Below are 25,418 nucleotides of genomic sequence, written 5' to 3'. Positions count from 1 at the left end.
CTGAACCAGAGGGGTCTGGGAAACCAGCCAGAGCCAGGAGGGCTTGGGATGCAACGCGGGGTGACTGAGCCGGGGGGGGGAGAGGTGACTGAGCTGGGGAGGGATGACTGAGCCAGGGTGGGCTGGAGAGTCAGGGACCGGGCACTGCTGGGCCCCCTCTCTAGGAAGGCTTCAGAGCCCTGGGTCAGAAGCAGATTGTGGTGGGGGAAGGGCTCAGCTAGGTCAGAGACCCCGGGATCCCATGGGGGATGGGCCGCAGGGATCAGGGATGCTCCTGCATCTTCTGCCCATCTAGGAATGGCCTCTTCCCTCCACACACAGCGGCAACTGAGCCGGGGTCAGATGGGGGGCTGGCTGGGGTCATGGGGGGCTGGCAGGGTCATAGGGGGCTGGCCAGGGTCAGATGGGGGGCTGGCAGGGTCATGGAGGGCTGGCCTGGTGGACAATCTCCCCCCTCTCTCCCTCTGGCCTCCCAGGCTACCCCATCTAGGGGAGAGCCAGAGGCCCAAGGAGCCCGGGAGGCTCAGCATGGAAAGAGCCCTGGAAGCTGCCAGAGGGAGGATTCGGGGGCTCCTGCTGCCCCCACCCTCCCAGGCGTCCCCGACCTGAGCCTCAGATGGGCAGAAGCCAAGCCGTGAGCGTGAGTGCTGGGGACGGGGCTCTGGGCCGAGGTGCTGATGGGGGGTGGGGTCCATGGGAGGAGGATGTGGAGCAAGATGACCTGGATTCAAATCCTGCTTCCTGTACCTATGATCCCTCTGTCTCTGAGCCTCAGTTTCCCCATCTGTAACAATACCAGCTAGCATTTCTCTAGTGCTTTTAGGTTCATAAATATGATTCACGAACCTCCCAACAACAGGGGGTGTTATCACTTTCCCCATTTTACAGTTAAGGAAACTGAGGTAGGACGAGGTTAAGAGACTTGTCCAAAGTCACCCAGCTGGGGAGTTTCTGCAGCAGTATTTGAATTCAGGTCTTCCCGGCTCCAGGCCCAGCTCTCTGTGCGCCAAGGACTCATTTGTGAATGAGGGGCCCGGACACCCCCGGGGCCTCAAGGCGGCTTCTGGCAGTAAGTCCCATGTCCCTAGAAGTCCTCTGGCTTTTCCCGTCCCCGGATGGGCAGGGCTGGCGGGGGGAGGGGGGGAAGGGAGCCACATAGCCCTTATCTGCCTGCACCATAGTCCCCCCCCTTCCCAGCAGGGGGGAGAAGGGGACCCCAGGAGGAAGGAAGGGGGGGCCTGACCGCCCCAGCCCCCAGGTCTGCAGGGAGCCTCAGGCCAGGCTGACGGGGAGTGGGGCCCGGGAGAGGGCCTTGGTCCTTACGAGGCTGGGGAGGCACAAAGAGCTGGGGCCGGGGCAGGGCTGGCGAGGCCCCCGATGGGGGAGGGGTGGGCTGAGCCCAGTCCCGGTCCTCACCACCCAAGCCTGGGGGGGGGGGGGCTAGTCCGGGAGGCCTGAGTCACACGGGGGCACCTGGCCCTGCTGGGGGCCGGCACGGGCTGAGAATAAATTAGGGGTCTGGTGAGGGGGTCCCTCCTGGGGGAGCCCCCGGGCAGTGAGGAGGGCCGGGCCTCCTCACCCCCACGTGGGGAGCCGGACGAGGGACTGCGCCTGCATCACTGGTCCTGCATCTGCTGTTTCATCTTCTGCAGCATCTCCTGCATCCGCCTGAGCTGGGGGGGTGGGGGGGGAGGTGGGGATGGAGGGAGGCCGCCGAGACCTCCCCAAGCATCCCGGCCCCCCTGTCCTACCCGACCCCCCAGGTCCCCCTGTTCTCCCCAACCCCCCTGGCCCCCCTGGCCTTCCCAGCCACCCCTTGCCTCCCCACAGCCTCCCCGGCCCCCCCGACCCCCCAGCGGTCCCCATGGCCTCCCTCCCCAGAGAGAGCAGGACAGAGTCTGGCGCAGGCCCAAGGGGGGCCCAGGCTCATGGGCCTTACCTCCTCATCCTTCATCTTGATCAGCTTCTCCGTCTCTGTGTCTGGGGTGGGCACGGGCAGGATGGGGATGGGGCTCTCGATGCGGCTGTCCTGGGTCAGTTTGCTACAGACGGAGTGGGGAGGGGGTCAGCCTGGCTCCCTATCTCTTTGTCTCTCTGGGTCTGTCCCTTTCTGTCTCTCCCTTTCCTTTCTATCTCTGTCTCTCTCTCGCTGGTTGGCTCTTGCCTCCCAGCCTCTGCTCATATCCCATCTCCCACAGCCAGGAGAGGGGAGGCTGCTCTACAGCCAGGCTGGGGCCCCCATCTCTGCTGGGTCGGGCTCTCGCCTCAGTTTCTTTCCCGTCCCACACTTCCTCAGCACCCCCGAATCCGGTCCCGCAGCTCCCTGTGGCTGCCCTGGCTCGGGGGGAGCTGGGAAACACTGGCCAAGCCGGGGAGGGAGAAGGGAGCGGGCCCCAGGTCTCCTGCCTCGGGCTCTACTTTGCTCAACATGATTCAGTTCCTTTTGGCCAACATTTATTAAGCACCTGCTGTGTGCGGGGCCCTGAACAGGTCATTGGAAGAGGAAGGAAGTTTAGACAAGACAGTTGTGCCCCTGGAGGAAGCCGTCCAGAGCCGGAACAGCGGCCCCCGCCTTGGGAGGGCCCGAGGTCTGGGCCATTAAATGACTTCAAGCAGAGGCTGCTGGGAAGCCTTCCCGCCCCGCCCCCGCTCGGGCCACCCCGCCCCTGGCCCCCACCTGGTCATCTGCTGAATGCAGTGCGCCCGGTAGTTCTCGTAGTGCACATCGCAGGTCACGTCCTTCAGGTCGTGCATGTGCGTCCGGATCAGCATGTTCCGGAGCTTCACGAAGTCGCAGTGAGCCTGGTTCTCCACTGCCGGGAAGAGGGGGCGCTGGGCCTCGGGGCCTCTCTGCCGCTGCCCACCCTGCCCCCTCCCGGGAAGTCCGCCCCGCCCGGACACACTGGCCACAGGCCGCAAGGCTCTGGGCCGCCCTGGCCCACTCTGGGCCTCCTTTGTGAAATGAAGGGCTCGGCTCTGCTCGGAAGCCCTCCCTGTGCCATCCCCAGTTCTAATCCTCTCCCTGTGCCATCCCCAGTTCTAAGGTCCCTCCATCTGCCATCCCCAGTTCTAAGGTCCCTCCCTGTGCCATCCCAGTTCCTAGGTCCCTCCATCTGCCATCCCCAGTTCTAGGTCCCTCCCTGTCCATCCCCAGTTCTAAGGTCCCTCCCTGTGCCATCCCCAGTTCTAATCTCCTCCCTGTGCCATCCCCAGTTCTAAGGTCCCTCCCTCTGCCATCCCCAGTTCTAAGGTCCCTCCCTGTGCCATCCCCAGTTCTAATCCCTCCTGTGCCATCCCAGTTCTAAGGTCCCTCCGTCTGCCATCCCCAGTTCTAAGGTCCCTCCCTGTGCCATCCCCAGTTCTAAGGTCCCTCCGTCTGCCATCCCCAGTTCTAAGGTCCCTCCCTGTGCCATCCCCAGTTCTAAGGTCCCTCCCTGTGCCATCCCCAGTTCTAAGGTCCCTCCCTGTGCCATCCCCAGTTCTAAGGTCCCTCCCTGTGCCATCCCCAGTTCTAAGGTCCCTCCCTGTGCCATCCCCAGTTCTAAGGTCCCTCCTGTGCCATCCCAGTTCTAACTCCTCCTGTGCCATCCCAGTTCTAAGGTCCCTCCCTGTGCCATCCCCAGTTCTAAGGTCCCTCCCTGTGCCATCCCCAGTTCTAATCCCCTCCCTGTGCCATCCCCAGTTCTAAGGTCCCTCCTTGTGCCATCCCCAGTTCTAAGGTCCCTCCGTCTGCCATCCCCTGTTCTGTGCTCTCTTGGCTTTGACATTCTGTGCCCCGGGGTCACCACCAGGGGAGCTGGGTAGATTGGGTAGGGGGTAATTAAAAGGCCTCCTTCTGCCTTGGGTTACCCCCCGCCCCCAAATGAAAATTTCTGCTAGGCTGGGCCGCCGTACAGGAAGCTGCCATTGACACTCTCGTATGAAGGGGCTCGTCAGCTTCCCAAGAGGGGTCTCTGAGGACAGGAGGCTCGTGATTTATTTTGGCGATGAGGCCAAACTAGGGGCAAACTGCTCGAGGGCCCAGAAGGTCGCTGTCCTGGCCTCCCTGGCCCGGCCTCCCTGGTCCAGCCTCCCTGGCCCAGCCTCTTTGGCCCTGGCCTCCCTGGCCCCAGCCTTCCTGGTTCCAGCAGACCCTGGCCTCCTGGTCCCGGCCTCCCTGTCCTGACCTCCCTGGTCCCGGCCTGCCTATCCCAGCCTCCCTAGCCCGGCCTCCCTGTCCCGGCCTCCCTGGTCCAAGCTCCCTGTCCCGGCCTCCCTGGTCCCGGCCTCCCTGTCCTGACCTCCCTGGTCCTGGCCTGCCTATCCCAGCCTCCCTAGCCCGGCCTCCCTGGTCCGGCCTCCCTGTCCCGGCCTCCTTGGCCCTGGCCTCCTGGTCCCAGCCTCCCTGTTCCAAGCTCCTTGTCCCCGCCTCCCTGGTCCCAACCTCCCTAGCCCGGCCTCCCTGGGCCCGGCCTCCAGCAGCTGCCGGCCTCAGCAGCCCCCAGCAGAGTCACCTTCCACGATGCCCCAGGGATAGAGCCGTCCCCGGACGCGCTGGCCCTTGGCCTCCACCACGGTGTTGCTGCCTATGACAGCAAAGGGGGCGCTCTCCTGAAGGGACAGAGGGCAATGAGGGGGGCCCGACGCTCCCTGCCCTGCGGTAGCTGCGCTCGGTGCCACCTCTCTGCCGATCCTCACCAAGGTCTCGGGAAAGAGCTGGGAGGCCCTTCGAGGCCACTGGGCCCACCCCACCCCCATTCTGCAGTTGGGGAAACTGAGGCCCAGGGTCACAAGGGGCACCTGAGGCATGAGGCCGGCTGTTTCGGTTCCAAATGTGGTCTTCTTTCCCCCTCGAGACCCACCAGGGTCTCGAGCCCAGCTTCGGTCCCAGCCCTCATGGCTCCCAGCGGCCCCCACCCTTCAAGGCCCTCCATGCTGATCTCTTCCCCTGGGGCCCTGGCCGCACACAGTGGCACAGGTGGGCACCCTCCCAGCCCCTCGGGGAGCTTTGCCAGCCAGCCCCCTCCCGACCTCTGCCCTGCCTGGAAAGTGGCGCCGGCAGGGCCCGAGGCCCGACTCCAGGACGGGACACTGGCCCAAGTTAGGCAGGCAGGCCCTGGGAAGGAGGGCCCTGGGGGTTGGAGATGGAGCGGGGACCCCCTCTCTGACAGGAGACTCTGAGGGGCTCTCTTCCTTGCTCCCCCGGGGATCCCCCCGAAGGAAGGGCCAGGGGACAGACAGATGGGAAGGGGGGACAGACCAGCTCTGCCCTGGGCCATGGCCCCTAAAAATTCGGCCACGCCGGTGAGATGGCCAGGCCAGGCCGGGAAGGAGGCCGACCCCGTGGGTCAGGAAGAGCAGCGAGAGCGCCGAGCGGGGACCAGGGGAGCCGGGCCCAGAGCATGAGGGCCAGGGGAGCCGGGCCCAGAGAGCGAGGGCCAGCCGGCCTCTTACCTTTAACTCTCGGTCCTGCTGCTTGAACTCCTCATCCTCATCCGAGTCACACTCTGGGAACTGGTAGACCTTAATCCCAAACTTGTCGATCTCTTCCCGGATCTAGGGCAGACCCTGAACTCAGAGCTGCATCCCACGAGGCCGGCCCTCCCCTAGGCCCCCTCCCTTCCCAGCCCTTGACCCCACTTTCTGGGACCCTCAGGCAGGGGGGCCAGGGGACCTCACCCGCTCCTTCAGCTTTCGGATCTCTCCCGGGACCAGGCAGTCGGCTTTGGCAATGAGGGGGACGATGTTCACTTTCTCGTGAAGGGCCTTCATGAACTCCACGTCCACGGGCCGCAACCTAGGACGACAGCGAGCTGTGAGAGGCGGCAGGGCAACCGAGGCCCGGGGAGCGGCCAAACCGGACCAAACGTGACCTCTGGTCCAACCCGTATCGGAACCGCACCGTCCTCTACGGCAGGTCCAACAAAGTGGGCGTCCGGCCTCTGTGGGAAGTGCTCCAGGAAGTGAAGGCCCAGAACCTCTGGGGACAGCCCCTTCCACTTCCGGGGGGGCAGGTGGGGGAAGGTTTGTCCCAATCCCAAGTCTGGGGACCAATTCCCAGCAGCTCCCCGACACCGGCCCGGCCCCTGCTCCACCCAACACCCCCCAAACTCTCATCTTTCTGCAGCTGCTCTGGCTAACCCTCCTGTGATCGGCCTCTGCCCTTCCCCATCCTCTCAGCCTCCAGGAGGGCACTTCTGGCTTATCACGGCCCTCCCTCATCTGCACAAGGGGCCCCCAGGAGGGCTTGCCCAGTCCCCGCTTCGTTTATGTTTTCATTTGTTAGTTCGTTCATTGGAGAAAGTAACAAAGAGACAAATTTAGGTTTGGAGTCCACAAAACCCTCTGCCCCAGAGCTGGACCAAAGTGGGCCGGGCCGCCCCGAGAGACGCCAAGCCTTCCGTGGGAGGCTGCGGGGCAGAGGGGGCCGTTGGGCTGGTTTGGCCCAGAGGACCCACAATTCGGATGAGCCACACAGCCAGGAGGGCCGGGGGCTTCTCTCGAGGATTACTGAGCCTGGCCCCAGCTTCTGCCCTCTCCGGACTGGCCCCAGAAGCCCCCGGCCCCGTCGTCCCTCCCGTGACAGGGCTCTCCCTTCTCTCTCCCAGGGAGGCAGAGCCGGGCAGCCCCTTCCTATCGCCCATGGTGCTCACCCCCACACGTGTCCACCCCCCACGCTGGCCCGCCCGCTCTGCTCACCCACCCGTGCCCGAAGGGAGAAATGAAGTAGAGGCAGCAGTGGACTCGGTTGTCCTGGATGTTCTTGCGGTTGAGGCCGCTCTCGTCTCGGAAGTACTGCTCGAACTGCTGGTCCACGTAGTCCGTGATGGGCTTCCAGCTGGGGAAAGGCCGAGGCGGCATTTGAATTCGGGCCTTCCCGGCTCCGGGCCCGGGCTCTCGGGCCCTCCTCCCCAGGCCCCGCCCACTCACCACTGGGTGTTGTTGACGGCATCCCCAAAGCCCGGCGTGTCCACAATGGTCAGCTTCAGCTTCACGCCCTTCTCCTCGATGTCCACTGTGTGCTTCAGGATCTCCACTGTTTGGTTGATTCTCTCTGAGAAAGCCAAGGGCCCGCGGTCACAGAGTGGCCCAGCTGGTGGGGAGGGCCCGGAGGCCGGGCCCTACAAGGGGATGGCCTGGCTGGCCAAGGGAAGGGCGGGGATGCCCGCTGACCTTGCTGAGGTCCTCAGAGGCGCCTGTGGCCAGGGCTGAATGGGCTGGAAGGGTCATGGGGCCTCTGAGCCCCTCGCAAGATGCGCCCCCCCCCACCTGCTGAGCTCCATGCCGGGGCCTCCCTCCCTCCTTCAGGGGCCGTTTCCCTCTGGCCTAACCCAGCCTCTTGGCCGAGGGTCCGAGTCAGAGCCCCCGGGGCTCCCGGCCTGGCCAAGGGGATTTTCAGCCGCCAGAGCTGAGGCTCACAAAGGGCAGTGATTGCTGCCTGGGCAGTGGAAAGGACTCGGGGCCAGGCCTGGGGGAGGGGACTCTCGCTCTGCTGGAGGTCAAAGGTTTCTTGCTCCTAGGGACCCAGGCCAGTGCTCCTCAGTTGGGGGGGGGGGGTCCAAGGGGAGGGAAATCCACTCTGGCCAAGGGCCCACTTCTTGTTCCTTCTGCCTCCAGGGGTGACCCCATGCCCGGTGATTGGGCGGCAAAGGGGGGCACAAGGCAAGGATGGGGGGAGGGTCAGGCTCTGGGCTGGGCCCCTGACTCACTGACCATGAGGCTGCTCCCTCCTCTCCCTCAGTTTCCCCATCTGTAACACAGGCTGCTCCCTTCTCCACTTGACATTCTATGAGCTAAAGCCCCCCCACCCCCCGTAGCTCCCGTAGCAAGGGTGCCAAGTGTGTGAAGGGCGGCCCCGGAGCGGGCGGCGGCCCCCGAGAGCCGGGTCCCTGGGGAGTGGGGACTCACCCTCCGCATTGAGCAGCTTCCGGTCCTTGTAGAGATCCGTCAGGAACAGGCTGTTTACCAGGGTCGACTTCCCCAGGCCCGACTCCCCTAATGCACAGCAAGGAGGGCACAGTCACCAGGGAGGACGGGGGGTGCTGGAGGCTGAGCCAAAGGGAGGCCCAAGGCGGAGGCCGAGGCCACGGCCACGGGCGGCCTTCCCAGGAGCAGGGCAGGGGCCGGCGGCCATGGGCCGGATGCCCACTCGGCCGGGGGAGGGCGGCCCGGGGAGCGGGCCCAGGATGCCCCCGGGAGGGGAGTGAGCCTCCCAGCCACCCCCAGCTGCTACTTTGTATCTTCCTTCTTGGAGCTCCTGTTCTCTCGGCCCACATCCCCCCACACTTTTCCCTGTCCACTAATGGGACTGCCACACTCCCCCCTCCCCCACCAGACTGCCACACTCCCCCCTCCCCCAGACCACCACACTGCCCCCTCCCCCACCAGACTGTCACACACCCCCTCCCCCATCCATGTGGTGGGGCCGGGACTGGGGCAGAAGGGACTCCTGCCCCCCGGGGAAGGATCACCAGCCAAGCTGGGCACTGCTCACCCGCGACCATGAGCGTGAAGTCGAATCCCTTCTTCACTGACTTGCGGTGCACCTGGTTGGGCAGCGTGGCAAAGCCCACGTACTGCTTGTCATGGTCCTGGAGGGCGCAGAGCACGGGGGCGGCGGGTGAGGTCTGGGGGCCGCTCAGAGTCCGGGCCCGGGTTCCAATCCCGCCCCCCCCTCCCCCACTGGGCCACCCCAGGCAAGTCCTGCCCGCCCGGGCTCCTCCTCTGTCCCTCCCGCGCGGCGGCTCCAGGAACAAATGAGACAATTCCACAAATGGTCTCAATGCCTTAAAAGCAGAAATTGCGGGGGGTGCAAAGTGGCTTCCCGGGGGCCTTAGATCGTGGAATCTTTATTGGAATCGATTTTGCAAACGTTATTTCTTTCAAACTCCCCAGAAACCCGGGAGGGGGTGATACGAGGACCCCCATTCAGCAATGGGGAAACTGAGGCAGGCAGTGATGAAGGGCTTTGCCTAGGATCACACGACTACTTGGTGTCCCGGATCGAATCTGAACTTTGACCTGTAGGCCCAGGTGCTCTAGCCATGGTGGTCCCCAAGTGGTCCCCAAGAGGGCGTGTCCCCAAAAAGGCTCCCCGGGGGCCAAGCTCTGACAGCCCCAGGGGCCGCCCTGCCCGAGGGCGGGCCCTGAACCCTAAGACAAGCCCACTGCCTGTGACCCGGAGAAAGGATTCTCTCTGGTCCCCAGTTCCCCAGACTCAGTGGTAGCCGACGGATCTGCCACATGCGCAGTTGGCTCTCAAGGAGGCCAGGGGAGAGGCCGGGATCCTCTGACCCCCCAGCTCTGGCCTCTGGGCTCTGGCCTCCTGGCCCACTGGAGCCCCCCGGGAGGGAGCAGGGGAGGGGAAGGCCGCTGTCCCGGGCCCGCCCTCACGGAGCTTCCAGTGGGGAAAGGCCCCCAAGGGCCGCGGGGACAAGTGGGGACGAGGAGGGACGAGGAGGGACGAGGAGAGACGAGGAGAGGCTACGGCCAGAGTGACCCCAGAGGCGTCCGGGGGCCGCCCAGCCCGAGCCGGGGGGGGGGGGTGGTGGTGGCAGAAACCAGCCCTCGGCCCCCTCCCCAGCGGGGTACGTGTGGGCACTTGCACTCGCTGCCGAGTGTCCCGGCTCCTGGGAGCAGCTGCCGCCGGGTGCTGGTGGGCAGGAGAGCGCCTGTCCCGGCCTCCGCTCCAGTTCCGCGTGGGAGAAGCCGGGACGGGAGCGATATATATAGAAAGGAGGCCAGCTGGGCCGGCCCGAGCCCGGCCCACGCCTGCTGGGACACCCTGGGCTTGGAGGGGGGAGGGGCCCACTGGCCCCCCTTCCTCCTCGGGATGGGGCCTCCCCATCCCTCCCTCCCCCCGCTGGCTGCCGCACTAGCTGGACCAGGTTAGGGCCCCCCGGGGGGCTGGGGTCAGTGCCCCCCCCCCACAACGTCCATCGATGGGTTAATCAGACCCATTTACCTGGTGCTCCCCGGCCCAGAGCTGGGCCAGATTCTCCCAGGGAGGGGGTCAGCTCCCAGGACCCACTTGCCCCCACCGGGGCCCCCATGGGCTTTGTTCCCATGGAGACGGGGCCAGCGGGACCCCATCCCCCCACCCCGCTGAGGGCCACCCCTCGCAGTCTCTGCCTCCCTCCTGAGATCTGAACCCAGGCCCCCGACCGGAAGCCAGCCTGCGGCTCGGGGCCCCTCTGGGGGCCGGGAGGGGCCTTGGGGGCCGTCAGTCTTCCCCCAGCTGGGTGGGGAGCGCTCCCCCCCAGTCATGTTACTGTCGGTCCTAACCCTACAGCAGCCATAACCCCCCTGGGCCCCGTACAGCGTCTGGGGTTGGGACCAAGGCTCTGGCCCTTCTCCCCTCAGAGGCCACAGGCTTTGCTTGAGTTCCTGTAACCTCCTATAACCTCTGGCCTGGACTAGAGCTCCGGCCTCTGGCCTCCTTGGGGGCCTCCTTGCCTCCAACCCCCATCTAACTGCCAGTTATCTTTCTAGGGCATCAGCCTGGGCCCCACCACAGCCCCGCACTCCCCCTGCCCCAGGATTCAAATGCCAACTTCTCAGCCTGGCACCCGATGCCCTTCGTCACCTTCTTGCCCGGGAACCGAGTCTCCGGGGAGCCCGAGAGTGGAACAGAAGGGACTGGAGGGCTGGGGGGCCTGACGTGAAGCCTGAACGCCCCTCCCCCTCCTTTTACAGAGAGGGAAACTGAGGCCCCAAGGGGCTAAATGTTCAAGGTCACCCTGGGAGTTCCATAGCCGGAACTGGAAGGAACCCTAGTCCCGACTCTGGAGCCAGGCCATCTCTGCTGCTGCCCGGGGACCGGCCGGGGGGGACTCGGAGCCCAGACGGCGCCCGGTCCGGCCTGGCCAGGCCCGCTCTGCCTTCTCCTCCTGGAGCCCTGTGCAGCGTGAGGGCCAGCCCCGCCCCCACCTCCTGCCAGGCTCCTGGAGGCTCAGCTCCCTCCCTGGGCTCCCCCACCCCCGGGGCCCTCCCCAGGGGAAACCCAGGCACCCCCGGGGGGCCCGGCCCCGTTTCCCACCCCCCCGGGGGGGCCCAATTTCCTTTCCCCTGGCCCCGGGGAAGGGGGAAAGGGTCGGGGCCGGAAGGGGGGCCCCCCCGGGCCCCCGGCCACACCCCGGCCCGCCCCCCCCCCAAGCTGGGGGTGCCCTCCCTGCCCCCCGGGGGCCAACCCTCCCCCAGGGCCGCCAAACCCCCACGGGGCCCGGGGCCCCCCCCCCCCCCGCCCCGGGCCGCCCAGGGGCGCCTCCCCTGGCCCGGGTGGGAGGGCAGGGTCCGGAGGGGTCTTGGCCCGGGGCCATGGCCCTCCCAGGCCCCCGCTGGCCCCCCTTCCGGCGGTGGGGCCCCGGCCCCCCAGGCCCTCCCCGACGGCGGGGCTGCCTCCTCCCCCCCCCCCGGGGCCACCCAGCGGCCCCGCCCGGCCGGGGCCCCGCCCGGGGCTGCCCGGCCCAGGGGGGTCAGGGGCCCAGGCGGGGGGTCGGAGGGCCCGGGGGCGGCTTGGGCCCCGGGGGCGGTTGGGCCCGGGGCCCGGGGCCCTCCCGCCCGGGGGCCTTCCCCCCCAGGGCTGGCCCGGGGGCCCAGGCGGGCCTTGCTCCAAAGGCCCCCTGCGGTGGGGGGGAAAAGGCGGCGGCCCGGCCCGGGGATCCGGCGGGCCGGGGTAGGGCCCAGGGGGGGGGCCCAGGGCCCCCCCCGGGTGGCCCCGCCCCCCCCCCCCGGGGGCCCGGGCTTGGGCCTTCCCTGCCCCCAAATTTCCCCTGGGGGGACCCCTGCCCCAAAGCCCCCCTCCCCCCCCCGACCGTTCCCCCCCTTTTGGTTTTTGCCTTTTCCTTCCCCCCCTTGGTTCCCCCCCTTTTCTGTCGGGTCGGTCCTTTTCCCCTCTGTTTTCTTGGCCTCTCCTTCCCCCTTTTCCCTTTTCCGGTTTTCGCGCCGGACGCCCCACCTTTTGCCCGGGGCCCCCATTCCCCCTTCCCCCCCTTTTTGTCTTTTTCCGGACGGTTCCCTAACTTCCCCCTTTCCCTTTCTCCCTTTCCCTTTCCCCCTTTCCCCTTTTCCCATGGGGTCCGCGGCCCCGACCCCCCTCTTCCCTCCATCGTCCCACACCCAGCCCCGGGGACCCCCGCCCCGCATCTTCCCCCGGGCCTGGGGTCCTGCCCCGAACCCCCCCGCCCGAATCCCCCCAGCCCGGGCCCCGCCTTTGCCCCCGGCCTCGCTTTCCCCCAATCGTGTCCTGACCCTCTTTGTTTGTAGCATCTCTTGAAAGCCCCTGCCCCCCAGGGTGGCCCCATTAATGCTCCGTCACGTCCCGCCTGGACCATGGCAGTTGCTGCTGGGGGGAGGGGACCATCTCTTCCCTTCCTCCGTATCCCCAGCATGAAGTGCCTGGCACAGCAGGCATTAAAGTTTTATTACCGCCCCCCACCCTCCCCATCTTTTAAGGTCTGGCTCCGGCTGAACCTCCATCATCATCTTCATCTTCATCGTTTCTCCCACCCCTCGGGCCCCCCCATGTCCGGGCCAGCAACAAAGGGTGGCTCCGAACAGCATGGAGCTTCTAGGTGCCCAGGCCGGGGAGGGAAGCTCGCCCGGGGGAGGCCGGGGGGATTTGGGTTTTGGCCCACAAAACCGCAAAGGTCGTGGAATCGGCTCCCAGGGCATCCCCCCCTCGCTGGGGAGGCCCCGGTCGAGGCCGGCCCTGGGGAGTATCCAAGTTCTGCCCGTCTGTCTGTCTGTCTGCCTTGCTGCCCCCCCCCCCCCAGTGCTCAGCTTGTGGCTCTCTTATCCGCCCCGCCCCCAAATGATCATAGCCAGGTTTCCACCCCTCCCCATCGCCCCCACCACAGTGGTTAGGGCCCCGCCCCCAGCAACCCAGGAGGAAGGGATGAGGACCGAGTCCCGAAACCAAAGTCCCAGGCCCCTCTGGGCAGGCGGGGAGGCGGGCCTGAGAGCGGGGCCCGGGGCAGGAGCCGCCGACCGGTCCCGGGTGCTGGGGGAGGGGCTCCTGGCTGGGGGTGAGGGGGGCTGAACCCTCACGGGTAGCGCCCCCAGGGGTCCGGGCCCCACTGCCCGCCCCAGGTGCTTGACCCCTGAGGGACCCTCCTCGGAGCCTCGGCTTCCCCTGTAAAGTCAGGGAAATGGGCCCACGCCCCTCCAGGTGCTTTCCAAGTCCAGAAAGTTGGTGTTCCAAGGTTCCGATGCCATTCCAGCCGGGCCTGGGGGAGGGGGGGGGCAGCGTTTGGGGGCCGGCTGCCTGCTCCCAGGAGGCCACGCCAAGGTCAGCTCCCTTTCCCTGTCCCAACTTGGGCAAGAGGCGCTCCTTCTCGGGGCCCACTCTTCTCCCCTGAAAAGGAGAACTTCCTAAAGCTAAGGGACGACAAGGGCTCCATGGCCACAAAGCACTGGGGCGTGGAGGACGCGTGCTGATAAACCCACTCATCAGATGAGAAAACCGAGGCTCCAGCTGCCTTTCCTAAAGCCAGCCAGCAAGGAAGCCTGGGGGCTGGGAGGGGGAGCCGGGGGGGCCGGCTTGGAATCCGAGGGTGCCGGGAACGCCGGACTGTTCTGGGGTATGGGGAGGGGGGAGCCCCGAGTAGCAAGGGTAACCCTGAGGGGTGGGGCCCCCGGCCCCCATTCACTCCCTAAGTTCTGCTGAGGAAGGACCTGCAGGGAAGGAACAAAATGACTGAGAACCGGGAGGTTCGAAGGGGGAGGCGGTTAAATGCGCCTCCTCCCCACCTCTGGCCACATTGGGTCCTGGAGGAAGGAGAAACTGAGGCCGGAGTGCAGCTGGAGGCGGGTCTGGCTCCCATAAAAGGTTCAGAGGGAATTTACCTAATCCAACCTGTCCTTTCTCCAGAAAAGGAAACCGAGGCACGAGGAGGGGGCCAAAGCAGGAAGGTGAAGCACCATGAAGGCCTGGATTCAAATCCAGCCTGGGCACTAACCAGCTGTTAACCCTGCTCCAGTCGCTTACCTCAGTTTCCTCATCTGTAAAAGGGGGATAAGAAGAGGAGGGCAGCCTTAAGGGAGTTCCTAGATTATTATTACTGTTATTGTTGTTGTTGTTGTTGCCTCTACACCAGGCAGGAGGCGGCAGGGGCCTTAAGAGCATCCCACCCGGCCCGGCCTTTCAGAGAGAGGGCGGCTGGGCCAGAGGAAGGAGCTTGTTTACAGTCTCGGTTCGGAAAGTTAGAGGGGAAAACGCAAATTTTAATTTTAAAAAAGGAAGGAAGGGAAAGAACGAGGGCAGAACCGAGGATTCTGGAGCCACTCTACCAGGTCGCCCAGAAGGCCTGCTCACTTTCAAATCTCAGCTCACTTATGCGACCTCAGGAAAAGGGGCTTCCTCTCCCTGCCTCAGTTTCCCCGGCTGTAACCTGAGGGGAGTCCCAGGGCAGGGCTACCAGGGCTTCTGGCGGGAGATCCAGTCATATCCTGTGGCAGCCTCTGTCTGGACTTGGACCCAGATCCACGAAAGGAGACCCGGGTCCAGAGGCAGGCCGGGGTCCCAGGCCGCCCCCGGGGTTCCAGGCCGCCCCGGGTTCCAGGCCCCCTCCCCCCCCTCCCCTCCCGGGGGTTCCAGGCCTTCCCCTAAAGTCCCCAGGGCTAAAAGCGCAGGGAGCGAATTTGGGCCATGCGCGCAATGCTGCCTTCCACCACCAGGGGGAGCCACGGAACCGCGGATGGATCCAGGCTCTGCGTGGTCCCCCTGGTTCTGGAGACAGAACTGGAGATGGGGGGGGGGGGGGGGGGCACGTGTCCCATGTGAGTGTGCGCGTGCGTGTGCATGTATCTGTATGTGGGGGGAGAAGACCCTCACAGAGCCGGATCAGAGAGCTAGAAGAGAGACCTCCTAGGCCGTCTTGTCCATCCCCTGATTTTACAAAGAGGAAACTGAGGCCCTGAATAGGGAAGGACCCGAGCCTGACTCTCCCCGATTCCAAACGCTGTAGCACCTTCCCTTGTACCCCACAACCGCCCCCCAAAGGGGGGGAGGGGCACAGCCATGGGGGAGGGGCTGAATGGGGGGTACCTTTCAGTTTGGCTTCTGGGGGACGGGAGACACGCAAGGCTCCAGCGCAACTGCTGCTAATTAATGCCGGGGGGTCTGTCACCTACGGGGCTGAGGATTCCCCAGAGCCTGGGTTCGAGGACGCTCCCCCGTTGGGGGGGGGGAACCCGAGAAATCGAGGTCTCTAAAACAGGGCGAGAGGCCGCGGGGGAAGCCGGGAAGTCTGACAGCAGCGCCCGGCCTCCTCCCTCCCTCTCTGGGCACAGAATCCGCTGGGGAACCGAAGGGTCGGAGGGGCTTGACAAGCTCCAGCTCTGACCGCTCCTTCCCACTCCGCACTCCAAGCTCCTTCCCAGCCCCGACATCCCCCGTTCTAAGGCCCCTCCCAGCCCCGACATCCCCTGTCCCATCCCTGGTCCTTCAGGGCCCGGCCAGCTCTAAGGCTCCTCCGGGATCAGTCACCTTCTAATGCTCCCTGGCCTCCATCTGCCTGGGCCTCCCCTCTCCCCCCGCCCAGCCCCCTCCCCCATCAGCAGCCCCTCCCTGGGGACCGTGAGGCAGCCCACACGGACCGGGAGGGACCGGGCAGGGAGGCGGGGGGGGGGGGGGGGGGGGGAAGATCAAATGAGATCATATTTGCTCCGGCCCCCTCCCCCCCAGACACAGCGCCGGGCTCCAGCCCCGACGGAAACTTCCTCTGGAAACAGTCACAGACTGGGCGACGTCTCAGAAGCCGCGGCCGCCCCCTCCCCCACCGCGGAGCCGCAAAGGGCCGCAGTGTCCAAAGGCCGGGGGAAGTGGGGGGGCCGGGAAGGAGCCCTGGCCCCCGCCCAGCTCCCCTGTTTACACAGGGCCTGCAGGGGAGGGGGAGGGGGTGGCCGAGAAGAAAGGTCCATTGAGCGGCCCCCCCACCCCCACCCCAACTTTCCGCACCCCGGGCCGAGGGGGAACAGCAGCCGTCTGTTCCGAGCCGCGGCCCAGGTGGCCTCCTGGCTGGGGGGGGAGGGAGGGGGGGCGCCGAGCGGGAGGGGGATGGGGACAAGGCATCTCTCAGGGCTGCGGCCCCGCCCCCTGCACAGTTAGCTCCTCCCCCGGCAGGAGCGAGGAGCCGCCGGACACCTGGGGGATACTGAGGCTCAGGGAAGGCGGCCCGGGGCGCTGGGGCCCCCCTCCCCCACCTGGAGCTCCCGGCGGCCTTCGGGCCCTCCCCAGGTAGTCCGGCTGGAGGGATGCAGGCGCTGGGGGGGGGGGGAGAGGGGCAGGGAGTCTCTACCCCCTTACCCCAGTGGGGGGGGGGATGAGGGAGAATCTCCCTCCAGGCTCTCCTCCAGCCTCCCCCCCCCCCCAGCCACCCTCAGGGCTGGAAAAGGAGCCCAAAGGAGAGAATGGAAACATCCACCCAGAACTTTCCAGTGTAGACACAGCGTTCCCCAAACAGTCGCTTCTGCCAGAGGGAGCCAAGGGAACCGGGAAGGGGAGGGGGGGCTCCAAGGGGGGGGGGAGTGAGGAAGGGGAAGAAAGGGGAGGGCTTCAGCTGAGGGGAGGGAGGAGAAGGGGGAGGGGGAGGGCTTAGGGAAGGGGGGGCCAGAGGGGCCCAAGTCTGGATTAGAAGCAGCTCCGTCTGAGGCAGAAGAGCTGCGCTCTCGCACGCACTCCCGGGGGGTACCAGGGGCTCCCGGCTGATGAGTCTGTTCCTCCATCAGTCACCAGGAGAGTCTCAAGCTGAGCTTTGGCTCTGGGGGTTTAATAGGGGACCCTGCCCCCATCACTACCGTTGTTTCTGCTCCGGCTGCCTTACTGTTCAGGGGAGCAGCCCCACACCTGGGGAAAAGAGGGTGCAGAGGGAAAGTGGCCCCGGCTCCCCGACGCCTTGCCCGGCCCGAGGCACCCCAAACTGGAGCCGCCCTTTGTCACTCACACGGTCGCCCATCTAAACACTAAAAAAGCACAGCCCTCACCTCTCCGGGGAGTGACTCCCAGCTCGGGAGCCTGGGGGCCGACGCCTGAAAGTAGGAAGGGGACGGCCCCAGATTACAGGCCGGAAACCCAGAAAGCCTCGGCCCAGGGCCCGTTCCACTGCCAAGATGGGGAAGGGGTCAGCCCGGTCAGGCTGGCGGAGACATCCCCCGGGGCTTCTGGGAGATTCCCAGAGTCCGAGCTGTCCTCCCATGATTCTAGCAAGAACCTCATGACGCCCCCAGCCTCTTACAGACTCAGAATGGCTGTAGGTGCCGGGAAGCCAGAGCTGCCAATAGCCGCCTCCCAGGACCCTTCCCTAGTCTAACAGTACGCATGAAGCTGGAAGGTCCCGCCAGCTAGCCCGGCTTTCTTAGACGGCCCCACGCCAGCCCGCGATCAGCCGGACGATCCCGCACCAGCCCACAATCTGCCCGCACGGCTTCGCACCAGCCCACAATCTGCCCGCACGGCTTCGTACCAGCCCACAATCAGCCCGGACGGTCCCACACTAACCCACCATCCGCCTGGACAGTCCCACACTAACCCATGATCAGCCCGGATGGTCCCACACCAGCCCGCCATTCGCCTACTGCTCCACAGTTCTTCCTCTGGGACCAAATAGACGAGGCCGGGACCTCTACCACAGGATGGAGGCAGCCTCCCTATACTTACAGCCAATGTGCATTTCTCCCTCAAGTCCTTTCCTCCTTGAGGTCATTAGCCCCAGTCTCCGGCTGGCACAAGGCAGACTTGGCCGTCCTGACCATCTCTGGGCTCTCAGACCCAGCTCATCAGTAGTCTCTGGGATGTCTGGGAGCGACGGAGAAGGCCGGGGTCCCCTGAAATGCGGCACTCGGTGCACCAGGGGTGGCCGGACCGGGGCAGGTGCCGGGGCTCATCACCCCCCTGCTGGCCATTTCTTAGTCCATCCCATGGCCATTCAGGCTTGATTTGAAATGCACTAAGACCCCAGGGATCTTCCTCACTCCTCTCCCTCCAGGCAGGCTCTTTCTTTCTCTCTCTTGGTGTTTTTCCCCAGGGTTCTAGGTCTGAGTGGTCGATCCTAAGCCCAAGTGCAGGACCTTCTCTTCCTGTCAAGCCTTTGCCTCATCTGATTTGACCCCAGCGGCCAGAACCTTAGGGCCGAGTGTCGCCCCCTGTGAGGGCTCCCTCCCAGCCATGGTTACTGTGACCCGCTGGCCACTGGTGCCTCGGAGCCATTGAGAAAATGCTCAGGAACAAAGGGCCTGTCCCCATGGGAGCATGGGGCCATGGGCTGATCCCCATGGGAGCACAGAGTCACGGGCCGATCCCGTGACGGGGCCACAGAAATGTGAAGCCACGGGCTGATCCCCATGGGAACGCAAGGCCACAGGTTGATCCTCTCAGAGCACAGGGCCAATTCCCTTGGGAGCACAGGGCCATGGGCCGGTCCCCTTGGGAGCACAGGGCCACGGGCCGATTCCTGGGCAGGTGCTCCGGCAGAGATCTCTCTCCAGGCTGACCTCGGGCCATAAGCCAACCAGAGCGGCCTCGTGGATGAGCAGGAGCAGGGCGGGAGCCCAGTCACTCCCAGCTCCCCACAGCGGGCACGGCCCCACCTCAGAGCTGGCTGGTGACGCCATTTCCACGGCCTCACTGCCGCCCCCGACTTTGCCCCAAACTCGGGGCCATGGCAAGAATTGGCCTCCTTGTGTGGGCAGACGGCTCTGGGTGGGTGCCAGGAACCACGGGCAGCTGGCAGCGAGTTTCTGCTGTCCAGCCAGGCCCCCCCCACACCAAGGGGAGCAGGACACCAGGGTAAGGACGGGCGCGTGAGGAGGGAACAGCGGCCACCCCTGAGGACCTGCCTCTCTCCACAGCCCTTGGTCCCCTCCACACCCCTGAACGCCGGCGACCCCCGGGCTCTCTTTTTGGACACGTGGGGCCAGCGGCAGCCAAAGGGCTGAGCAAGAAAGTCCCCTCCGGGAAGCAAAGGGAGCACCCTCTCTCTTCCACCGCTACCACCGAGCCACCCACAGGGCCGACAAGGCTGTCTCCCTCACCCCCACCGTCTGTCTCAGTCTCTGCCTCTGTCTCTATCTCTCTCTTGCCAGGTAGCCCAGGAAGGGGCCGGCCCGGGGGGGGGGGGGCTGGGCTTAGTGCCCCCAATCCTTACCAGAACCCTTAACAGAACCCAGAGCAGGGTTCTATACACAGAGGCCCAGGTGGGCACCAGCCCTGCTCGAATCCTGCTTCCTATCCCGGGAGGCCCCCGAGCCTCTGGGCCCGGAGGCAGTTCTCAAAAACCACCAATTGCAGAGTGAAAGAGATCTGTATCAGCAGAGTGCCCTTCCTTACCGGAACCAATGGAGGTACATGTGGGGCAAAAGGCAGGGGTAGGGAGGAGTAACAGGCGGGCCCTGGAACCAATCCTAGAGCAACCCATGGGGGAGACTCAGAGCCAGACCTGCCAAAGAACCTGCCCTGTGCACCTGCCCTGACCAACATATTACCTTGGACTCAAACCCCGGATTCGCCAGGTTCCTTCCCCAGGACTGCAGCATGCTGTGGATGTGGCATCTAAGGCCCCAGATCCAGGCCTTCCTTGCCACCCAGTCAACTCTGGGAGGCTCCAAGGAGGGAGATTCTGGCTTGAGGGAAAATGCCCAGGGCTGAGCTCCCCGTCACCACCAGCTGCACGTTGGGGGTCAGACTAGACTAGACTCCTTCCTAATTACGGGATTCTGACTTGAGAGCCATGTGTTTTTGGCCAGGTTATTTCTGACATGGAGGCAGTGACCCAGAGAGCCAATTAACCAGCAAACATCTCTTAAGCTCTTAACTGTGTGGAAGGCACTAGCCTATAAGCAGGGTTCCTCACAGGTGATCCCAGAGGCTCCCTGTCTGGAAGCCAGGGGCTTCTAACCCCACAAGGAGCCTCACTGGGGACTGGAGATCAGCCAGCCAGTCAAATAGCAGTGACTAAGCACCTTCTGTGTGCTGTGGTTTGGAGGCCTGGGTCCTTGAACCCCATAAGGAGCCCCTCACTGGGGGAGATCAGTCAGTCAATCAAACAGCAGTGACTAAGCACCTACTATGTGCTAGAGTCTGCAGGCCAGGACCTCCTCTCCCCGCTTCCAGAAGTACCTGGTATCAATAGAGACAGGATGAATTGGAGCTAAGCACCCCCCCCTCCCCCTTCCCACAGCTTCACTTCCCTGTTTCATGTGGCCAGACTTCCTCCAGTTCCACGCCTGCCTTCCCAGGCCCCACCTGGAGCTGCCAGGCCATTTTCCCACCCTTCATTCCACAGCCTCCCCTCCCCACAGCCTCCTCTCCCAGCCCAGTCCCCCAACTCTCCCCTCCCCCGCACCAAGACTATGAATGTGTCTCTTTTTCACAGAAGGCAAAACAAAATCCTGCAAAACGAGGCAGCGGAGGCCAAGAGCCACCCCATCGGGATTTAACCCCGATGACTCCTGCGGCTGGGAGGCCTGCGAAGGGCCAGCGGATCACAGCCGGAGGAGGAAATGTTCCCCCCAAGGCTCAGCCCAGGGACAAGCACATAGTAGGTGCTCAATGGCTTCTGGGCTCCCCAAGCTCTTCGTTTTCCAGAGGTCCGCTGCCTGTCCATGGTCGGGCAGAGCCGAGATTCGAAGGCAACCCTCAAATTCTGAAGGCACCACTTTACACTGTACCACACTGCCTTCTGTCATCTGGTTAAAACTGTATTTTACGACTGTTAGTCGGGTGCCTCAAGAGACTGAGGTCCTGGCCCCGGCCTCCTCCTCTGTAGGAGGCTGGAGTCGGGTGGGATGGGAGACCCCCTCTCTGGGAAGCAGGCCCCCTCTCTGTCGGCCTCGGCCTCGGGGTTCAGCCTCTAGCCCAGGCCACCCCAGGCTTGTGTGGTCTCAAGCATAGTTTCCAGGAGCTTGGGAGGCTATTCAGTCCAATTCTACTTTACAGATAAAGAAACTGAGGCTCCAAGAGAGGACACGCATAATATGGTCGAAGGTGGGTTTCCAGGCCAGGTCCTCTGATTCTGGGCCAACGCCTTGCCGCCGTCCCAAACTGCCTCCCAGTGTCTCCTAACAAGCCCCCGATCCCTCCAGCTAGAGTTCAGAGGTCTCCTTCCATTATTCAAACTGAGAGCTAGCCTGCCCCCCACATGGAGAGAGGGGGAAGGCCCCCAGGGATCCCTGCAGGTGATGAAGAGGCAGGGAGAAGGAAGGGAGTACCCAGATGGCTCCACCCTAGCATCCTTCTTAAAGGGGCTGCTAGGTGGCTCAGTGGATAAAGCCCCAGCCCTGAAGTCAGGAGGACCCGAGTTCAAAAGTGATCTCAGACATTTAACACTTCCCAGCTGTGTGACCCTGGGCAAGTCACTCAGGGAAAAAAAAAAAAAAGACTCATGTCCTGGCTGGAGAAGGGGAGTGAGCCCTCCCCAGATGACACTTCCTCCCTGATCTTCTCCCAGCCTCCTTCACTTCCCTTGCCCTTCGTTAGACCAGCTGGGGAAAATGAGGCAAGGATATTCTTGGCTATCATCTCTAGGTGGCAGTGAAGACTCCAGACTGCTGGGCACACAGCTGGTGCTTAATAAATACCAGGTGACTCATGAAAGGCCACTGTAGTCCTCAGGAGGCTGTGCTCCAGGTGTGTGTGGTAAGGGGACCATTGGGATCCCAAGGCACTTAAAAACCCAACTATGTTGGTTTAACCATCTATTAACATATAATGGATTAAAAAACCCATTATAATTGTCCAAAACTGATGGAGGGCTCGCCTCTGCGAGCTTACCACCAGACTTTGGCCCTGGGTTCAAATTTCGCTCCATTAGTAGACTAGGACTACAGCTGTGAGCTAATCCCCTCATTTTATAGATGAGAACATTGAGAAATGGGAATATGGCCCCGAGTCCCAGAGAGGATTCCCATCCACTCCCTCCCTTTCTGAAGCCTGTCTAACTTTCCTCAGAGGGAAGGTAACAAGTATTTATTAAGTGCCTACTATGTGCCAGTACAGTGCTAAATGCTTTACAAATTTATTTAAACTTCCCAGCCTCTCGGAGGTTCGGGTGCTTGTATCATCCCCATTTTACAATGGAGGAAATTGAGGCAAGTGGATGGAGTTCACTCAGCTAGGAAGTGTCAGAAATGCACTGCCCCTTCCAGCCCGGCATACCCCGAGCTGTCCCGGGCAGAGACTGGGCCCTGGGCTCCTCTGTTCCTCAGCCTGGAAGGAGATCAGGGAATGAGGAACGAGCGGAGAAGAGGGAGGGTGTGGGGAGACACGACCGTGGGGAGCTTTTACAGCCCTTCCAGCTGCGACCATCTGCCTCCGCGGCTCGGCCCCATGAAGCCTTGCACCAGATACAAAGGGTGCGAGCAGGAAGGACGCCGGCTGCCGAGCCTCTCCCTAGTCGAAGACCGAAGCAACCGCTCGGTTTACGTCCCTGGCGGCCTGGGAGGAGGGCTCGAGGTCGGGGAAGAGAGGGGAGGGAGCGGAGCTGGCGAAGCGACACCCGCCGAGACAACGGGATCGGACAAGCCCATTGAGAGGTGTCCCCCCCCCAACCCCAGCACAGCGCTTTCTCTCACCCAAACAATGGTCCCTCCTCCCCCCCCCCCTCCAGTCCGCAAGCCCAGGGCTTTGTTCTCTCCGCCCATCACAGGCAGGTTTGGGGCTCCTCCCGCCCAGCCTCGGGGAGCCCCTCCCCAGCCTGGCTTCCCGCACCTTCCAAGCTCCTGTTGGAGCCCCGGGCTCGGCTCCGGCTCCCACGGTCCGCCAGGGGAGCGGCCGTGGGGCGTGCCCCCACGCCGGGAGAAGCCCAGGGCTGGCAGCCTCCGAGGGGCACGCCCTCACTCCATCCCTCCCTGCGCTCCTGACGTTGAATGGCTCCACTGAGACACTCCCCTCCTCCGTGCCCAGGAGCCGGGACTCCTGGGTCCTGCTGCTCCACCCCAACGGGCCCCAAGGCACCGAGACAACTGTCTACCTGGCTGCCCAAGCCGGGAACAAAAGCTGGCGAGGAAGGGGGGAGGGAGAGAGATCTGGCAGGACTCCCCCCGCGCAATGCTCTTTGGGTGGGCAGTTCTCCCTCCCATCCCCATCCTCCAGGGGCCCCACGGTTACCACCCGAGCAGAGGACTCCACTGGCCTGCTGGGAAAGGCACAGATCCCCACAGGTGCTAGACCCCTTCCCTCCACTGGGGTTTCTGCTCCTGACTCTGCAGACACAAACTTCTGCAAGTCCCTCAGCCGAAGAGACCTCAGTTTCCCCATGTGTCAAAGGCAGATTAAGCACGCGCACACAGAGCTCGCCGGAACGGCCCGAACCAACATCAATTCAGCTCCCATTTGTGTAGCTTTCTAAGACTGACAAACACCAAAGCGCTTTCCTCCTAATCCCCTTAAGAGAGGGGGACAAGGACTGTCATCTCCCTTTTACAGAAGGGATAACTGGGGGCAAACGGGCGTCTAGAAATGACTCGCCCAGGATCACACAACCAGGGAGGGGGAGAGCTGAGGTGTCAGCCTCTGCTTCGGAGGCCCCTTTTTTTTCTGAATGAACAAAGAGAAGGGTCCGTTCCCTCCCTCAAGCGCAGAGGGCCAAGCCCTGGGGTGGATGGGAGACGAGCCTCCCTGGGACACGCTCTGGGCACCGGGGGCTCCGCGAGCCGGCCCCGGCCTCCGGCCTCCCCCCAGCTTCATCCCCGCAAGGAAGTCCGGCCCAGCTTGGGCCTCTGCCCCCCCCAAAGAAGCCAGGACCCCCCCCACCTTAGAGTTGGTCTGATTCTAAGGCCCCGATGTCCTGGAAAGGGGAAAGCCCCCCGGGGCTGGGGGTGTGAGTCCCGGAGAAGGAAAGTCAGGCCTCCTCCCATCTGCGCCCGGCCCTGGCCACCCGCCGCCCACCCTGTGATAGGTCAGAGCCCGGCAGGAGTCCGAGAGGAGGGGCAGAAAGGAACCCGGGCGCCCCCGTTCCCAGTGACACAAGGATGGAGAGAAGCGGGTCCTGCCCGCCGAGGAGGAGGTTGGGAGGTTACGGTGGGGGCGGGAGGGGCAGAGGCGGCGCCCCCGGCATCCCAAGCCCTGGTACCGCAGGAAGGGCCGGAGAAGCCCCCTGATGGGGGGGGGGGGCAGCGTGGTTCCCCGGCGAGTCGGGGACCAAAGCTGCCGAGGACCGGGTCCGTGGCCCCTCCCCCACACAATATGCATAAAACACACAGAGCTGGGTGGAAGCCAGAGGGGGCAGGGCAGGCCGCTGGGGGAGGGGCCGGGCCGGAGAGCACAGCATCTTCCCTCCCGGCCCTTCCCGGAGCCGCCGGGAGGGGGGCAGCCCCTTCCACATCTGGCCCGGAGCTCGAGGGCAGGCCCGGGGCCCGGCTGGGAGGCCGGTCCCTGCGCGCAGCTGGCGCTCGGCTAGCCGGCCCGGACGCTCCCTGCCTCCCCATCTGGGCTGATGTCAGGAGGGCGCGGCGGCGGCGGCGGCGGCCCCCGGGGAATGGCGCGGGCGACGCGGGGACGGGCGGCGGCCCCACGTACCTGCTTCTCCTCCACTGCGGCCGGGGTCGGGTCGGGTCCGGGTCCGAGGCGGCGCCAGGGGGCAGAGATGAAGAGAAATAGAGATGCCGTGAGCGCCAAACCAGGCAGGGATGGAGGAGGAGATGGAGGCAGGGAGGGGGCACGGCCGGAGGGCCACAGGCAGGGATGGAGGCGGGGAGGGGGCAGGGAGGGGCGGGAGGGGCAGAGGGCAGGGATGGAGGCGGGAGGGGCAGGGAGGGGCACGGCCGGAGGGCCACAGGCAGGGATGGAGGCGGGGAGGGGGAGGAGGGGCAGAGCTGCAGGGAAGGGGCACGGCCGGAGGGCCACAGGCAGGGATGGAGGCGGGGGGGGGCAGGGAGGGGGCGGGGAGGGGGCAGAGTGGCAGGGATGGAGGCGGGGAGGGGGCAGGGAGGGGGCACGGCCGGAGGGCCACAGGCAGGGATGGAGGCGGGGAGGGGGCAGGGAGGGGGCACGGCCGGAGGGCCACAGGCAGGGATGGAGGCGGGGAGGGGGGAGGGAGGGGGCAGAGCTGCAGGGAAGGGGCACGGCCGGAGGGCCACAGGCAGGGATGGAGGCGGGGAGGGGGGAGGGAGGGGGCAGAGCTGCAGGGAAGGGGCACGGCCGGAGGGCCACAGGCAGGGATGGAGGGCAGAGCAGAGCGGCCGGGAGGCGGCCCGGGCTCACCTGGGTTCACCAGCTTGCTCTTGTAGCGGAGGCTGGTGCTCATGGCGGCGGCGGGAAGGGGAGGGGGCCCGGGCCGAGCCGGGGGCCGAGGGGAGCCGAGGGGAGCCGAGGGGAGCGGCGGCGGCGGCGGCGGCGGCGGATGCAGGGCCAGACAGATGAGGGAGCGCGGAGCTGGGCGGCAGCCGAGAGGGAGCCAGCTCCGCCGCCGCCGCCAATCAGCGGGCCCAGCTCCGGCCCCGCCCTC

At 65.1% G+C, this 25,418-nt stretch overlaps 1 protein-coding gene across 2 annotated transcripts; it reads right to left on the bottom strand.

The window, feature by feature from the left end:
- Positions 1-406: 406 nt before the first annotated feature.
- On the bottom strand, positions 407-25,418 carry SEPTIN5 (septin 5). 2 transcript variants are annotated; one of them, XM_031948987.1, is made up of 12 exons: positions 25,175-25,418; positions 24,491-24,504; positions 8,474-8,570; positions 7,888-7,974; positions 6,910-7,033; positions 6,683-6,817; positions 5,659-5,776; positions 5,434-5,535; positions 4,494-4,590; positions 2,678-2,813; positions 1,940-2,042; positions 407-1,673 (listed from the first exon to the last, which is right to left on the bottom strand). In XM_031948987.1, the coding sequence occupies exons 1-12, from the start codon at positions 25,215-25,217 to the stop codon at positions 1,617-1,619; spliced, it is 1,113 nt and encodes a 370-aa protein (XP_031804847.1). In that variant the 5' UTR covers positions 25,218-25,418; the 3' UTR covers positions 407-1,616. The 2 variants fall into 2 exon arrangements, with proteins under 2 accessions (XP_031804847.1, XP_031804848.1); XM_031948988.1 differs by lacking the exon at positions 24,491-24,504 and having other exon boundaries at positions 25,175-25,191.

The sequence above is a fragment of the Sarcophilus harrisii genome, chromosome 1, assembly GCF_902635505.1.
Source record: "Sarcophilus harrisii chromosome 1, mSarHar1.11, whole genome shotgun sequence".
In the NCBI taxonomy this organism is placed as follows: Eukaryota; Metazoa; Chordata; class Mammalia; order Dasyuromorphia; family Dasyuridae; genus Sarcophilus; species Sarcophilus harrisii.
This window is presented reverse-complemented; position numbering and strand designations above follow the sequence as displayed.

What these genes read in the sequence shown, in the direction of transcription:
- SEPTIN5 (XM_031948987.1), bottom strand. Translation starts at nt 25,217, where the DNA reads ATGAGCACCAGCCTCCGCTACAAGAGCAAGCTGGTGAACCCAG. An exon ending in GAAGCTGCTCAATGCGGAGG is followed by an intron (nt 7,034 to 7,887) that starts GTGAGTCCCCAC and finishes TGGCTTTCTCAG; the next exon opens with AGAGAATCAACCAAACAGTG. An exon ending in TCAAGATGAAGGATGAGGAG is followed by an intron (nt 1,674 to 1,939) that starts GTAAGGCCCATG and finishes CCACCCCCCCAG; the next exon opens with CTCAGGCGGATGCAGGAGAT.